This window comes from Zootoca vivipara, chromosome 7 (assembly GCF_965207765.1).
Source record: "Zootoca vivipara chromosome 7, rZooViv2.hap1.1, whole genome shotgun sequence".
Classification (NCBI taxonomy): Eukaryota; Metazoa; Chordata; class Lepidosauria; order Squamata; family Lacertidae; genus Zootoca; species Zootoca vivipara.
Window position 1 is genome coordinate 10,156,523 of NC_142590.1, and position 17,906 is coordinate 10,174,428.

The 17,906-nt window shown below is 39.7% G+C and overlaps 1 protein-coding gene across 2 annotated transcripts in view; it reads left to right on the forward strand.

Annotated features, from left to right (window-relative positions):
* HMCN1 (hemicentin 1) overlaps positions 1–17,906 on the forward strand; it is a 275,559-nt gene that overhangs the window by 241,688 nt on the left and 15,965 nt on the right. For both annotated transcript variants that reach the window (XM_060276655.2, XM_060276656.2), the window contains exons 92-101: positions 3,351–3,521; positions 5,849–6,019; positions 7,939–8,088; positions 8,683–8,820; positions 9,217–9,338; positions 12,109–12,346; positions 14,047–14,109; positions 15,051–15,170; positions 16,031–16,165; positions 16,983–17,096. In XM_060276655.2, coding sequence (XP_060132638.2) covers positions 3,351–3,521; positions 5,849–6,019; positions 7,939–8,088; positions 8,683–8,820; positions 9,217–9,338; positions 12,109–12,346; positions 14,047–14,109; positions 15,051–15,170; positions 16,031–16,165; positions 16,983–17,096 — 1,422 coding nt within the window. The remainder of the gene's footprint in view (positions 1–3,350; positions 3,522–5,848; positions 6,020–7,938; positions 8,089–8,682; positions 8,821–9,216; positions 9,339–12,108; positions 12,347–14,046; positions 14,110–15,050; positions 15,171–16,030; positions 16,166–16,982; positions 17,097–17,906) is intronic.

Here is a 17,906-nt window from a genome sequence, read left to right on the forward strand (position 1 = left end):
CTGGTTGGAATACAGTCTCAGAAGAGCTGTATTTAATACGCAGTAAATTCCCCAATGTCCCCCTGATTATAATGGGAGACACCAATGCTCGAATTGGATCAGACAATACAGTTCTCTATAAACGCTATGTCTCAACTTTAGCCGAAGATTCTCCACTTCCACTGAGATTAGGGAGAAATTCGAAAGATAATATTATTAATAAAGCCGGAGGGAAACTTTTACAATTGGTTTTGGAATTTAATCTTACATTTTTGAATGGTTCAATATGGCCTGATATCCCAGGAGAATTTACCTTCTGCTCCAAAAGGGGCAGGAGTGTAATCGATTATTCTCTAGTTTCTGTTGAAATCTTAGATGAAGTTTCCTCTTTTACAGTTGTAACCCGCTCAGAGAGTGACCACTTTCCAATTGTTTTAGAGATGTACAGAAATCCCAGAAACAATGATACCTGTCCTCCTATTAGTGCCGACAAGACTATCTATGCGAAAAGAATTTATATAGGAGATAAAAATAGGGAGGATCTATTAGCAGTATTTGAAAATAACCCAGTTATTTTTGAACCTTTGGCCAACCAAAATCTGATGCCTTTGGCAGACAATGATTACTATTATAATACTATACAGGAATTATTCTCTTCTTTTTTAAATCTTCAACTCAGCAACAAACCTTCAAACAAGTATAACTGGTTTGATAAAGATTGTATCAACCATAAGAAAGAACTTAGAACTTGCCTAAAAGAAGCTTCTGTTACCAACTCCCAAGATCTTTGGAAGATCTACTTTGAAATGAAAAATGCTTTTAAGAATATGCTCCTAGAAAAAAAATTCATGTCTGCACAAGCCAAATGGTCCAAAATTGTGGCTGCACTAGAAATTAAAGATTCTAAAACCTTCTGGTCACTTCTCTCAATAAAAACTACTACTGATTTCCCCAATATAAGGGATGAAGCTTGGGTTACGTATTTTAGCTCTGTTTTTTATGATCCTCAAGCTTTTACAAAGAAGAATTTTAAGTCCCCTGCGGCAAGAACCATACAATTTCAAATTACTGAAGAGGAGATGAAAAGGATAATTCTTTCGTTTAAACAGGGAAAATCCCCGGGTATGGACGGCATCTCAATAGACTTGCTGAGACTAAATGTGGAATGGTGGGCCATTAATCTTGTCCCGCTTTTTAACTCTATTTATCATTCAGGCCTTGTACCAAAATCGTGGAATAACTCAATAGTGGTGCCGATCTTTAAAAAAGGTGATAGGAACTGTCAAGAGAACTATAGACCTATTAGTTTGTTACCATGCATAAGCAAAATCTATGCTAAATCCCTGCTTATTAAACTGGAACAATGGATGCTAACCAAAGGTCTGCCTGGTAAGGAACAAGCTGGTTTTAAGGCAGGCTCCTCAACACTTGATCAATGTTTAGTGTTAAGTCATCTTGTAGATAAATATGCCATAAAAAACAAGCGAAGACTCTTTGTGGCATTTGTAGATTTAAAAAGCGCTTTCGATTCGGTCGATCGTAACAAACTGTGGACCAAACTGGAGCACCTTGGTATAGATCCACATCTACTGACACTAATACAAAATTTGCACTCTAATAACCAAATATATGTTAAAGTTTCAAAAGATGGTAGACTTGCAGGTCCAATCTTCAACAATCGAGGAGTTAGGCAAGGCTGTGTCCTGGCACCCACTCTATTCAATCTATTCTTATCTGATTTACCATTATTTCTTCAGAATGTAACCTCTCATATTCCTTATTTAAACAATATCCCACTTTTTTTATTATTATATGCAGATGATGCAGCAATTATCTCACTTTCTTCTTTGGGTATTAAAAAATTACTTAAGAGCTTTTCAAACTTCTGCTCCCTTAATAATTTAAAAATCAATTATGACAAGACCAAAATTATGCAGTTTACAAAAAGAGGGAACCCAAAAAACTATATAATCAATGGACATCTAATACAGGAAGTGAAGCATTTTAATTATCTGGGGATTGTATTTAAAAATAATATGAACTGGAACACACACATCTGTGCGGCAATAGCTAAGGTTAAAGGGACAGCCCACCATATCAAATCTTATTGCTTTTCTCCTGAAGGAAACAGATACATTCCAGCAGTACTGCAAGTAGTTGACATGAAACTTTGTGCCCAACTTTTATATGGCACCCCACTGTGGATTTCAGGTGACCTTAAGATGCTGGATAAATTCCATGCATCCCTTCTGAGGTCATTACTAGGACTCGCAAGTTCTGTAAAATATGAATCAATATGCTGCGAGCTGGGAATATTGTCTTTATCAGCAAGAGCATGGCTGAGGACCATGAAATATTGGATCTTCCTGCATTACAGAGCCCTATCCCCTAACTCTCTCCTGTATGATCTTTTAAGTGATAATATAATTTACAATCTATCATTGATTTGTAGGAGAAAATTGAATTCGATAGGGCTTAACTTAGTTGACTTTGAAAATTCTGATCCCAAAGACATCTGGGAAATTATTAGGAAGACTCTTATAGGAAAAAGTGTTCTCTCCATGCTTGAGGTTGCAAAGCACAACACCTGTTCTCCTCTCCATTTAAATCTCCCTCTGTGCAGAGATTTTCAAAAGGGATACATGACAAATTTGAAAAACCACGAACTGTGTAGGCTGTTTATGCTGGCCAGATTTAATATGTTCCCCTCGATGATGGTGAGAGGAAGATATTTGGGTCTCCCAGAATCAGAGCGTCTCTGCAAATGTAGTAAACAGGAACCTGATACTTTGGAGCATATTTTCTTTTCCTGTGAATTTGGAACTCATGCCAGAAGACAACTATTAGAGGCCTTGCAACTCAATTGGCTGATTTCCAAACTACCAACCGTTCAGGTCCTACTATCGGACAGGGATGATCAAATTACTACAGCCGTAGCTGAATTTTTGAGTGCTGTCCATGCAGAAAGGCTGGGCCATTACAAAGAGAGTTAGTGCTCCTTAATTGGTAGGTGGTGTGGCAGTGTTTGGTGTAGTATTTATATATATCTATACTCTTCCTGGAGTTAAGGAACTGACTGGGATAAGCCTTGCTCAACTGAGTCTGTATTTTATATAATCTGTATATAAATTTTATGTGATAATGTGTGGTTTGATATGCCTAATAAAGGATAAATGAAAGAAAGCATAAATCTCCCAGCCTTTGATGCAGAGGGAGCTCCCGAAAGAGCTCTTCTCTACTATTCTAGAGACAGTGTGAATTCTAGAAACACATAAACTTTCCTCAGCGTCAACTAAAATGATTATTTTGGACTGCACAATGGCTTTCATCTCTTTCAATATTGCTGTTACAAAAATGTTTTGTTTCTGCAGTGCATGGTAACTGGGGCCCTTGGAGCAACTGGGGTACTTGCAGCCGAACGTGTAACAGTGGCCAGTTGAGAAGGTACCGGACTTGCGACAACCCTCGTCCGCTCAACGGGGGAAGGGCCTGCGCCGGTGCTGATACCCAGATACAGAGGTGCAATATAGAGGTTTGTCCTGGTGAGTAACCTTAGCGTGTACATGGTTATTACCATATTTTTTTGTTTATAAGACGAGGTTATTTCTTTAAGAAATTATGCTAAAAATGTGGGGTCGTCTTATACACGGATAGTGGAGAGGTTGGGCGGGCGATTGGGGGCTGCCGCTAGCCGGAGTGTCAGCGGCGTTTTTGCTGGTGATTGGTGGGTGCATGAAGGTCCGCTGGCAACTGGCTGCTGTGGCAATTTGGCGGGCGATTGGCACTTGCTTTCTGCAAGCATGCAGACGACTGGTGGCTTCGTCAATATGTGTGTGATTGGCTGTGGTGGTCCTGCGGGTGAGCCCCCCAAAAGCTGAACAAGTCTGGGCAATCCCCCCCCCCAACGCTCAGCAACTGTGGGCAATTCCCCCCTCCATGTTATACACAGAAAAATACGTTACATACATATGCAAAGCAAAATCCCGATTTCATAGCTCACTTGGTAAGAGTGTTGTGCTGATAACGCCAAGATTACAGGCTTGGTGAGATAATCTTCAGGGACCCTTCCGACTCTATGATTCTGTGAAAATGTTGAAGTAACAAAGAATGCATTATGCCTATGCTGTTGTTATTAGAAATACCCCAAAGACACTGGGAAGGAAGAGTTGCTAAGATGTATAAGACTGAATCAGGTAAGTGCTGGAGATGCAAAGAGGTGGAGGGATTGTTCTTTCATATAAGGGGGACTTGTAAAAGGGTAAAAGAGTATTGGGAAATGATCCATAATGAATTGAAAAAAATGTTCAAAAGTACTTTCCAAAGAAAACCACCCAGAGCATAGCTGCCAAGTTTTCCCTTTTCTCGTGAGGAAGCCTATTCAGCATAAGGGAAATTCCCTTAAAAAAGGGATAACTTGGCAGCTATGACCCAGAGTCCTTTCTGTTGGGGATAATTCAGACTGAAACCCCCATGTATCAAAAGAGGTTATTTATTTATGCAACAACTGCTGCCCCAAAATGGAAAATGAGCGAGGTCCCAACCAAAGAAGAATGGTAACTTAAGTTGACAGAATATGCACAGCTTGCAGACTAGACATATAGAATAAGAGAACAAGAAGAATATACGTTTAGAGAAAATTTGAAAACGTTTATTGAATATATAGGAAATAACTGCGTACAGCTGAAAACATTGGGAGCATTAAGATAAATTCAGCAGTGTAAAAAAGCTGTGGCGGATGCAATAATGGAATACTGAATGGTATAGGTTTTTTTGTAAAATATGTAGGGATTTAGGATATGTAAAATGAACCATGGAAAGAGGAGGAGGGAAGCCACTGATATCTTAAGGATGTAAAAATGAGTATTTTAAATTGCAAAACAGTATATATCTATCTATATATATATATATAGAGAGAGAGAAGGTCCTGTTTCCAAGAGGCTTGTTGCTTATGAAAAACATGTATCTACCAGCAAGCCTGATGGTTTTGAAATGGGAATAATATAATAATAATAATAATAATAATAATAATAATAATTTATTATTTGTACCCCGCCCATCTGGCTGGGTTTCCCCAGCCACTCTGGGCGACTTCCAACATAATATTAAAATACAATAGTCTGTTAAACATTAAAAGCTTCCCTAAACACCTGCTCTGCCAATGGGCCAGCAGTTGTCTGTTCTTTTAGGCCTAAACTACATGAGACTTCATTGCACCTGTGTTTTCAAATGCAGATCTGCCGTCAGACACATCTAAAATGGGGGTTGGGTGCCATTTAAAGGAGCATGGGCAGGGGTTCTGAACCCTTTTCTCACTTGTCATCTGAAGCTGCCTCCCTACCTTTATCCCCTGGGTTTTCTCCTAATTATGGTTCCTGGCTGGTGGAAAAGGAGAACACTGTTACGATGTACCGTCGCGCCAGAAGCGGTTTAGTCCTGCTGGGCACATGACCCGGAAAGCTGTCTGTGGACAAATGCTGGGTCCCTTGGCCTGAAAGCAAGATGAGCGCTGCAACCCCATAGTTGCCTTTGACTGGACTTAACCATCCAAGGGTCCTTTTACCTTTACCTATGCTAGGCAAGAGATGAGAGTGGTTGACTTTGATGTAATAAAGAGTACCTTTTTGGGTGGGAGGGAATGGTCTGTGACTAGCTTCCATGATTATTCCCTGGTCTGTGTGTAGCTGTCGTACCATTCACCCCATTTCTCAACCTCTCCCCCTTCCTACCCCCTTCCTTGGACTCCTGTTGCAAGCAGCACTCCCGTTTTATCCTATGGTTGCTCGCATTTCAGTTAGCACATAACGTTTGTACACACACGAGAAACTTTACCGAAACAGTATTAATTCTTGTCTTCTGCATTGGTTTACAGTGGATGGAAACTGGGGCCCATGGCAGCCTTGGAGTGCATGTTCTGCTTCTTGTGGAGGAGGAGAGCAGACCCGATCACGGCTGTGCAATAATCCATCCCCATCTAACAGTGGGCGACCTTGTCCGGGAGATGACTCTCAGATATCCAGGTGTAATGTTCAAGCTTGTCCAGGTAAGTAGGCAGACTCAAGACAGAGTGTGTCTCAAATGCTGAGAAACAAACAAATGTAACATTCTGGACACTGGGCACCTTATTTTCTGCCTGAACAAAAGTGTTTTCAGAATCCCAGTACATAAAATGAAACTTCCAAAAAGGTTCTACATCAGTTTTTGTTCTAGGCTGAGGGCCAAACTGAACATGATGTTAAATGAGTTTGTATTTAATGGGCAGGTTTGTTTGTTTGTTTGTTTGTTTTAAATGATGATACTGTCAGCGAGCAGGAGTTGCTGATCATGTTGTGGAATCACAGCAGCAATGCAGGAGAAATTTAATCCTTTCTGAATGTCCCTGAAACCAGATTTTGCACTAGGAGGTATCCTCACGGGAACAAATGGAGGGTTGCCATCAGAGGGAGGGATTCGCCTCTGGATCACAGTGAGGGAGGAAAATATTAAGTTCTACCTCCGTGCCTGCTGTGTCCCAGTTTTATCACTCCCCTGTCCAGTGCCATTAAGACAAATTTCATTTGGCCCTATGAAATTTGTTCAACATTCTCCTGTGTCTTACGTTGCATGTGCTCCTTGACAAAATAATAGTACATGGGGGGGGGGGTTATTCTGCTTTAGTTTGTTGTACCATGAGCTTCCCCAGTCCTGCCACATTCTTGCTGCCCAGGGTTGGGTTGGCACAACAATAACAGAATGAAAATAAACCAGAACTTTTGAAATTTGTGGTATGAAAAGATTGGGGATTTCAGCAGGAAGTTACAGGTTGGAAATGAAACAGTGTGACCACTCCAAAACATTTTCAAGCACAAACAGTACTGAAAGCAGGTTCTCGTGTGACCACCCCAATGAGTTCAAAGTGTCATTTAATGTGCAATAAAATGGTATCTGGAGCTGACCCTAGAAGAGCTCAAATTCCCCCCCCCCCCAATCTCAGTAACATTGAGGGCATTTCAGCAGTAGTCTAGCTGACCGCCTGTGCTGATATAGCACCTCCTGCTATTACGAGCATTTGAACTTTTATTCCTGATCTTCACACACCCCCTTTTGGGGGGGAGTAGTAGTGGAATATTGGAAGCAGTCAGTTAGTTGCTTCTCTTAGCTCACAACTTGGAGAGTTGCCACCTGTCACTGGGCCTAATGAACCAACTTAATATATGTTCAGATAGACTCAGGGAACAATTTGAAAATTGTCTGCTCAAACTATCAGGCCAATATTTGCAAAGGAATCCAACCGTTTCTTATTACTGCTTCACCGAAAGGAACCTAAAAACTTTGGACGGTTGCTCAGAATGCTGCGTAATCCGAGGGAAGTTACAAGTACTTGTCTTGTTTCCCTACCTGAAAGTGCACACACATGTAGAAAACGGGTAGAAATGTTTTGAAAAACAAACTTTTACAAACACAGGTGTCTCTCTTATTAGCAGCACTTGGTATATATATATTTCAGTTGTTGTTTCCTTAAAATGTGGCACCAGAACACAGAGAAGTTTTACATGTCAGTAAGATTAATATACTTTGGTGTTCTGGCCCAAGTCCTAACCAAATAATTTCGCAGAGCCTGCCTGAATTCCTCCAGGAGTTTATTCTGTTTCCTTTCCTGCCATACTTTGTTGCGTTACCATTGGCATCAGTGCTAAACAACAGTTGCCTTTTCCTCTGAGGACTCAATGTCTCATGAAAAGCCCCTGCCTTTTCCTCCGGGAATACGTGGCCTGGTAGATGTCTACTAACATCATTATTTAGTTGGGCTGTAACATCTTATGTCTTTAGTTTTTTTAAAACAGAGGGGGCAGTGTGGCTTAACATCAGCACTTGGATAATAATACTCACATTTGATTTGATTTTTCGAAATGTTACGAAGTAATAGATGTTACAGATGGCCATTCCCCCCCTCCCCCCCACTTTTGACTTCCTTGGCAATAGGTGGACCTCCACGGGCTAGAGGAAGTGTCATTGGAAATATTAATGATATTGAGTTTGGAATCGCTTTCCTGAATGCCACTATAATCGACAGCCCAGATCTGGACACTAGACGAATACAAGCCAAGATTACGAATATCCCACGGAGTCTCGGTATGTACATCTGTTTCTTTAATAGTTGAGAAATGTTCCTTAGGTTTATCAAACTTAACACAGTTTTTATTCGGTTGAAATACCGGCTCTCAAACAGTGAGGATGACCCGTGCTCTTCATGGCTAGGAGACAACATTGGAGTTCTTGTTTGTTTGTTTGCTTGTTTGTTTTGCTTTGCTTTGCTACCTCTGAACGTCACCTATTTTGTTCAACTTTTCCTTTGACATAGCCTTACAAGCCTCTTCCGTCTCTGTGCAACCATGGAACAAGTGCCACATGACTGAGAAGGCATATAACTTACTCCAGAGAGGAGAGCAATGAACCTATGAGCTTGCACACCATTTGAAAGAGGATTATGGCTAGCAAGAGTGCTAGATAAGAGAGCTGGCAAGCAGATTCAGGCTGCTGTGCTTTTACCGCCAAACTCTTCGCAGACTCCAATATAGGCTTATTTGCTCTGCTATTTTCCTAAAATATTTAATGCAATCAGTAACATAAGAGAGAATTTATTAAAGGTCAGGTGACATTGCAAGTAATACAAAATGAGGAAAAACGTTGCTGCTGTGTGTATGACAATGCTTCCCCCCCTTAAAGGTCCAGCAATGAGAGCACTAGTTTCTATTCTGAGTCCCATTTATTGGACAACAGCCAAAGAAAATGGAGAAGCAGTGAATGGCTTTTCACTCACCGATGCAGTTTTCAAGAGAGAGACACAAGTGGAATTTGCTACCGGTTAGTTAAAAAAAACTTTCTATTTTGCATAACTTCCAAAGCTTCTGCTTAGAACAATTTGCCATACCAGTAGTTGGATTTTCGGTATTTTGGCTTCCTGGTTCAAACTGGAGGAGCTGCAGGAAGACGTTTCTGTCCGTCTTTTACTTTGAGGACCATATATTTGGCCTTTAAAGGTGTGAGTGCTGAATGATAAATAGGAGGGTTTTTTTAAAAAAAATACGCCTTACAACTCTTCTAATGATCACTGTCAACGGTCCCCTTTAAAGTTGGCTTTAAGATAGTTAATGCAAATTTAAATGGTTCTTTGTTAATTAATTTCTGACTTGAGGTTTCTTATGAGGGCAGACACCCCCTCCAGTGTTCACACATTTGAACTCTTACTAAAATTCACAGGGGAGATTTTACGAATGACTCACGTCGCCCGTGGCTTGGACTCAGATGGATCCTTACTCTTGGATGTTGTCATCAGTGGCCACATGCTGCAGTTGCAATCATCACCTGATGTTAATGTAAAGGTAAATCATCTCTATACACTACTGAAACTATCTGCCTATAGGTTCCCCCAGTACACTCGGCTATCACAACGGTAGTGTGTCCGTTGATACCACTATCATCCTCATATCATCCTGTGGCTGTAGGCACATCATCCGCTCATTGTCCCCAGAAGTTCTTTGGATTACTACCGTGTTTCTCATATTATAAGACACGTCTTATATTTATTTTTTCCTCAAAAAAACACACTATGGCTTATTTTCAAGGGATGTCTCATTTTTTTCCTCCTCCTCCTGCCGCGGCCGGCATTGCTGCTGCTCCTATCACTATGTCTTATTTTCGGGGTATGGCTTATATTCCTTGAATGCTTAAAAATCCTGCTATGGCTTATTTTATGGGGATGCCTTAAAATATGAGAAACAGGGTATTTTGTACTATATTGTTAGTTTTATTTTTGCTTTGGATAGACATCCATCCAATGGATGTGTTAATCCCTTCTCCTGCATGGGACACACGTGACCAGCTCTTAGCAGTCTTATCCTCCAGTGCTGGTGACATGAGCGCTAAGTGACAGCTGAAAAAAATAAAATATTTCAGTTCCTTATTGTAGTCCACATATTTTCTTCTCTCTCTCTCTCTCTCTCTCTCTCTCTCTCTCTCTCACTCACACACACATTTCAGTTTTATACATTTCACTGATTTTACAATCATTTTTACATTTCAAAACTTGACTTCCTTCCCCCTCTTTCTGCGGTTCCTTAAATTTATTTTTAATACCTTCTGCATATCCTAATTAACTTAATTTGCTCATTTATTCATCTTCTTTAAATATATATACTCTTATGAAACTGCAGGTCATTACAATAATCCTGCCAATGTTCTTATCGGTTTATAATTTATCTGTATAATTTATTCACTAAACCATTTCTATTCTTTTATAAAAAGTTTGTTATCTTGGTTTCTTATTTTTCTGGTAAGTTTCGCCATTCTGCATTTTCCATATGTTTTTGTATCCATTCTTCCTGTACTGTGACATTCTTCTTTCCATTTTTGGGCAAGTAAGTCGCTGTGAATATGTGAATAAGTTTCTATATTTCTAAGAATATGTGAATAAGTTTCTATACAGTTTAGGTACTTCTTTCCCTATAATTCCCAAGAGAAAAGCTTCTGGTTGTTTTTTTTAATGAACATTATTTTAATCATCCTTTTCATTTCATTATATATCATTTCCCAGTAAGCCTTAACTACTACAAGACCACCACATATGATAAAAAGAACCTTCTTTCTCTTTGCATTTCCAACACTTATTTGATTTTAGTTTTATACATTTTCCCTGGTTTACTTACTGTTAGATACTATTGATATATCATTTTCATATAATTTTCTCTTAAACCATAACATGCTGTAAATTTTATATCCCTATTCCACAATCGTTCCCATGCTTCCATGTCTATATTATGACCAATATCTATTGCCCAATTTATCATTGAGGATTTTACTTGCTCATCCTTTGTCTCCCATTCCAATAATATCTTATACATTTTAGACAGCACATTTACGTTACATTCCAACAGGTCCCTCTCCAGTTTTGATATTTATTCCATGTGCTTTCTTCCACTCTGGGTTCCACTTATGCTCCTTTCAAGCTGGAGGAATGGAAGGGAAATGTAGTTCCATTATAGCAATCCAGCATTTTTCAAAATTGTGGATGATTGCACAAAGGCAGGTCACAAACTTGCTGGGGATGCAAAAAGGATATAGGATCATACTATCATATGTGGTGGACCTGTGTAGTTATCCGTGAATTTTGGAGCAATATATACAATGAATTCAAGAAATTATTCAAATTTACTTTTTAAAAAAGACCAGAGATTTTTCTATTAGGTATATTACCAACAGAATTTTTAAAAAATATATGAGACCATTGTTCATGTATGCAACCACGGCAGCTAGAATATGTGGCGAGAAACTGGAAAAATGAAACATCACCAACAATAACAGTGTGGCAGACTCTTATGATAGAGTACCTGCAATTAGCAAAACTGTCAGGAAGAGTTAGAGGAGTTTCAAATCAAAACATATGCAGAGTGGAGAATATTTAAGGAATATTTAAGACTATATTGTACAAATACTACTAGCAGAACTTGAATGGTACCTGTAAGTAAAAACGTGTAACAGGTATCTTTTTGGAATATATGAAAATAATATGAAATAACATAAAGCTGTGTGAGAAAACAGTGACAGTATAAACAGTATAATGAGAACAATTGGAAGTTTTACATTCACAATTTTTAATTTAATTGTTATTTGATGGTAATGTATTTTCTTTTTGTATACCATATTTTTCGCTCCATAGGACACACCTGACCATAGGACACACCTAGTTTTTAGAGGAGGAAAACAAGAAAAAAAATATTTTGCTTTCTTTAATTGTCCCAGGCGTGGCTCTTGCACGGGCTCTGGCAGGACTCTGGCTCTTGCATTCGCTCCATAGGACGCATGGACTTTCCCCCTTCCTTTTTGGGAGGGAAAAGGTGCGTCTTATGGGGCGAAAAATACGGTGTATTTTTTCATCCTTTATTTTCTTTCTTTTTTCTTTGCTTTTGCTGTAAATGATCTTTTATGTTTATTTTTGTATTTTAAACCAATAAATACCATTTTTTTTTAAAAAAAAACTTTTTTAAAAACTGTGGAGGATTGTCTCCATTCCTGCATGTTCGGTATGGCCATGGAGAATGGCAAAGTTTCTCCTTAATGTCTCCTTAATCTGGAGTTGTGTGATGTTCGTTTCAGGATTATACAGAAGATTATATTCAGACAGGCCCTGGTCAGCTCTATGCTTACTCTACACGACTCTTCACCATAGATGGAGTTAGCGTCCCATACACTTGGAACCATACCATTACCTACGACCCGAATCGCGGAAGGATGCCCTTCCTGGTGGAAACCCTCCAAGCCTCCTCTGTTGAAACAGAATACAATGTACTCGAAGAAGCTCTAACTTTTAAAATCCGTGCTTCCATTACAAAAGGTATTGCTGGGGAAAATGGGGCATGCAGGGCTTGGTAGAAATGAGATGCCTTTTAAGTAAAGGATGATGTTTATCGAAGGCCAGTTAAAGATCTACATTGGCTCCCAGTACATTTCCGAGAGCAATTCAAAGTGTTGGTGCTGACCTTTAAAGCCCTAAATGGCCTCGGTCCAGTATACTTGAAGGAGCGTATCCACCCCCATTGTTCTGCCCAAACATTGAGGTCCAGCGCCGAGGGCCTTCTGGCGGTTCCCTCATTGCGAAAAGTCAAGTTACAGGGAACCAGGCAGAGGGCCTTCTTGGTAGTGGCACCTGCCCTGTGGAATGCCCTCCCACCAGATGTCAAAGAGAAAAACATCTACCAGACTTTTAGAAGACATCTGAAGGCAGCCCTGTTTAGGGAAGCTTTTAGTGTTTAACAGACCATTGTATTTTACTATTTTGTTGGAGGCTGCCCAGAGTGGCTGGGAAAACCCAGCCAGATGGGTGGGGTATAAATAATAATAATAATAATAATAATAATAATAATAATAATAATAATAATTATATCTGATGCTGTTAAACGTTTCAGAATGAATATGGTAAAAACATGCCATATTCTAAGTAGTCTAAATTGGGTTGCAGACCTTGTACATAATATTCTATACAATGCATTGTATAATGCACTGATAGAACAATACTTGGGACAAATTTAGGGAGAAATAGGTAGAGGTCTAATCATGAGTCAGTAATTTATCTAATGGATGAACAAGATAAAAATGCAACTGTGAAAACTGCACAATTACTGTCTGCAATAACTGATGAGACAGGAAATTATTCAGAGAGAATGCTGCACCTTATCAGGGTGATCCATAACTTTTAGTTTTTACATAAATTCAGATGTGTATAAATTCTTTTTAAAATATTTTTAATATTTGTTAAAACAGGGACATCTTTTTAAAGGGGGCTTACGAGTTGCCAGGAAAATGTGGCATTTTAGCTTTGTTTATGTAGTTTCATTTGGGTCCATTAACTTTTATTAGTGTTGCCTACACACACACACACACTTATTTTGATGGTCTGGTGACTAGATACAAATACAGTGGTACCTCAGTTTAAGAACAGTCCTGTTTACGAACTATTAGGTTTATGAACTCCGCAAAACAAGAAGTAGTGTCCCAGTTTGCGAACTTTACCCCGGTCTAAGAACGGAATCCGAACGGTGTAAGGGTACCGGTGGTGGGAGGCCTCATTAGGGAAAGCGCGCCTCCGTTTAAGAACGGATTCGGTTTAAGAATGGACTTCAGGAACGGATAAAGTTCGTAAACTGTGGTACCACTGTAAATGAATCTGAGATGAGTTGCCTTTCCTGAAGTGCTTTAGAAAGGAAGGATATTTACTTTGGTTCTTCCCTTACTGTCATCTTGAATGCAATTTTTTTTATTTTAGATGGATTTTTTTTCATTGTTGTACATAAAAGCAACATAATCTTATTGAGGGCAGTACATTTCTGCATAAACGTTTATTCAATTTTGAATATTCATCTACTTACATCATTTATAGACCTCGCCATCAATTATATAATTACAATAAACGGAAAACTTTCCAACCAAAGCACCCAGTGAACATTTGAAGAACTTTGGAAAAGAAAAATCTGATGTCCATCGTTTTTTGTGTGTGTGTGTGTGTCAATCTAATCCTTTTGCTTCCTTCATCCACAGGAGACCAAAGCAACCAATGTCCTAATGGGTTTGGCTTAGACTCTGCTGGGCCATATTGTACAGGTAAGAATATGGCTAATAATGTGACTAAATATAGAACACTCAGATCGATGCCTTGGCTCCTTGCTCTGCAGCCCAGCCCTCTTGCCTATCAAACCCCTTTGAAGCACTTTCGGTAAATTAGAGCTAAAGTTGGTGAACATGTTGCTTATTCAGAAACTTATTCTCACGTAGGGATGGGTGAACCTGTCTATTTGGGTTTCTCATTTTTTCCAATCTTAATAGTGACTTCTTCACATTTCTGCAGCAATTTGTGGGTTGTTGTTGTTTAAAAAAAATCTTCATGAACATTTGTTAGCTTTTTGGTGAGAATTTCTCATATATTTTTGTTTGTTGCTCTGACTAATATACACATTTTGTCAAGCAGTTTTTCCTAATGCATTTGTATGTTGTTTTCACTAATAATACGCCTTTTTAAGTACACTTTCCCTAATATATGCACCTTTGTACATGTTGGAGAGTGTCAAGGCAAGAATCCAGAGAACTGTGAATTTCAAAGAGTGGCTGTGTTTTGGTTCATGTATTGGTTTGAGAAGCTCAAGTTAGGTATTACTCTTCCCTGCCCTTATCTGGGGGGGAAATCTGACTTTGCCCAATGGAAACATATTGACATACATTCACACAGATAGAACTGAAACTGATTTTTTTTTGGGGGGGGGGGGGGGTCCCAGGCTTCCATTCTGATCTTTTAACATGATTGAATTTTGGTTTGCTTCTCCTTGTTCCTAAGAATGTTCAAATTGCTGCTTCAGTGTGAGCAGGATTGACAATGTGAGAAGGGGGCTGGGTGCTTCTCTCCCTCCTCATTTTTGTTGTTAAAGGTAATGAATCCCAGAAGCCTAGTTAGACCCTATAGACTTCCTGTTGCTAGTCTATATTCCTGTTTCTGAGCTATACCATGCAAACGGCACCCTAGTTTTATGCGGTTTTGCTTTTACCATTAGATGAAGATGAGTGTACAGTTCGAAATCCATGTTCCCACACTTGCCACAACGCTATAGGAACCTATTATTGCTCGTGTCCCAAAGGCCTTACCATATCAGCAGATGGAAGAGCATGCCAAGGTAAGGTTTGCTTTTAGATGTCATGCACTGGCCACACTGTGTTTTTATGACACTATTTAGAATACATGAGAGACGAATATTATTTTATCTTTTATTCATTGTATTTACATCCCATTTTTTCTTCTATGATGGAACTAAAGCTGATGTCCTATTCAGATATAATAATAATAATAATAATAATAATAATAATAATAATAATAATAATTTATTATTTATACCCCGCCCATCTGGCCGGGTTCCCCCAGCCACTCTGGGCGGCTTCCAACAAAACAGAAATTCTAAAATACAGAAATCCATCAAACATTAAAATACAGAAATCCATTAAACATTAAAAGCTTCCCTAAACAGGGCTGCCTTGAGATGCCTTCTAAAGGTCTGGTAATTGTTGTTCTCTTTGACCTCTAGTGGGAGGGCATTCCACAGGGTGGGTGCCACTACCGAGAAGGCCCTCTGCCATATATGATAATGACCAGACCTACAATAAGTTTGTTGTATTACTGTAGTACCTCCGGTTTATGTAACCCTCTGGTTACATAAACTTCGAGATGCGAAAGCAGCAAACTCTGAAGTATTTTACTGGGTTTTGCCACGTGCGCAGAAGCGGTAGACTGCTTATGCGCATGTGCCGAAGTGCTCTACCGCCACACACGCATGCGCAGAAGCAGTCCTCAGGTTGTGGAAACCTCAGGATCTGACCAGACCTCCAGAATGGATCTCGTCCGCAACTGGAGGTACCACTATATATGCCTTCAGATCAGGCCCTAAGATACTAACATGGGTAATATTCTCATGATAAAATACACTGTTTCTTCCATGATGGATTGAGGTATAAGTGCACATATGGCTTGCTTTTATTGCAGATATTGACGAGTGTGCCTTAGGGAGGCATTCTTGCCACGCTGGCCAGGACTGTGAAAACATTATTGGCTCTTACCACTGTGTGGTTCGGTGTGGGGTTGGCTTCAGAAGGACATCAGATGGACTAAATTGCCAAGGTATGGAGATAGTGTCGTCTCATCTGCCAACAATTATTATTAAATTACTTGAGGCTGTTAAATAACATTTTTTTAATATAAAGGCAGGATGGATCCTTGAATGCAGTAAGGATTTGATTAAATGTTCTTTGAAATTTGCCTTTCCATTTTGTGATTATCTGATAATCTCTCTGCAGTTTCCAGAATACTCAACAGGCAAGACGATTTTCATTAGTGCTCTTTCGCTTAGACCTGTGTAAACACAGGTTCTTGTCATTTGATGTTACTTTCCATTTCATGCTAGTATTTTGCATGGTTTAGAGCAATGATAGCTAACCGGTAGCCTGAGTTAGATCTAACTCGGAGGGAAACTGTTAAGAATACAAAAGGCTGGCAACCCCTGGGTTTTGCAACTAGTGAAACTGCATGAAATGTCACTGATGTTTCACCTACGTAATGAACTCAAACTGTTAACCATTAGTCTCACTATCTGCTGCTCCCAGTATAGTTTGTTAAGACCACAAAATGATCAGCCAGACTCCAAATGAATGATACTGCTCTGTTCCGCTCCCCACCTCAAATGGGGGGCATTTTTTGCGGGGTCAAGCGCAGCCACCCGATTCTACACGATCCCCTGCAGTTCAGCCTAGCTTTGCCTCCCCAAACTGAACATAAACTTATTGGTTAGGCTGAGGAAAAAACAATAGTCATGTGAAGAGTTAAGAAATTCTCTCATCTCATTGCCTCTGGTGACAAATGTCTGGCTTTGCCCTGTGACAACAATCACTCCAAGTCTGCAGGGTAAGAGAGGTTTAATCATGTCTATATTATTCAACAGATGTTAATGAGTGCCAAGAGTTGAACCCATGTAATCAACGCTGCTTCAACACCATTGGAAGCTTCCACTGTGGATGTGAACCAGGATATCAGCTAAAAGGCAGAAAATGCATAGGTATGAAATAGACTTCAGCACAGTGGGGCCTATATGTGTAGTTTATAAAGGTTCTCTTGGAGAACTGGACAAACCCTATTAAGTCCTGCTAATGAAAAAAAAAATCCTCTGGAAATCTAACAACAATTTGCCTTTAAAATGTCTTGAGTAGGTTTGCTTTGGAATATAATCTAGAATGAGCAACATATTCAGCAATCAGATACTTCTGATGAAACCTTAAGGCCTTGAAAGTCTCCAACCTATTCCTAGTATAAGGAACAATGAATGAACCAAGGTAATCTAGTGAACTTCAGGGCTGAGCAGGATCTAAACCTGGATTTCCCCACTCCTAATCCTCTTCTACTTCTTTGGCGATCACTCCTAGCCGAGTAAGATTGTCTTTTATGAACACAGTCTTAACAGTGAGTCCGTAAGTGACTGTGGAGGCCAATTCTGGATCCACACATCCTTCCACAGTGGGGACATAGGTTTCCGGGCAGGTGTTGATCACGGTGGGGGTTTGCCAAGCGTGCCTTCCTCCTAGCATGTTTCTCCCTTGCGTCCAGAGTTTGAGCGTCTTCAAAGCCCATGACACCTTTGGTAAAGGCTGTTCTCCAACACACTAGGCACTACACTACACAGGAATTGGGCTCATAGGAAGTGTGTCTTTGCAGTTCAATTCCTTCGCCACTCATGAAATTTTCAGCTGCAAAGGCTAGATTCCCCTGAAACGATCTTTTTTGCTATGCTTTGTAAGACAGAAAGGCTGAAAGTTCCCTGCTTAGCAGTTCTTAGTACTAGATGAGTGTTTCTTCTTCAGGCAGCTTAATT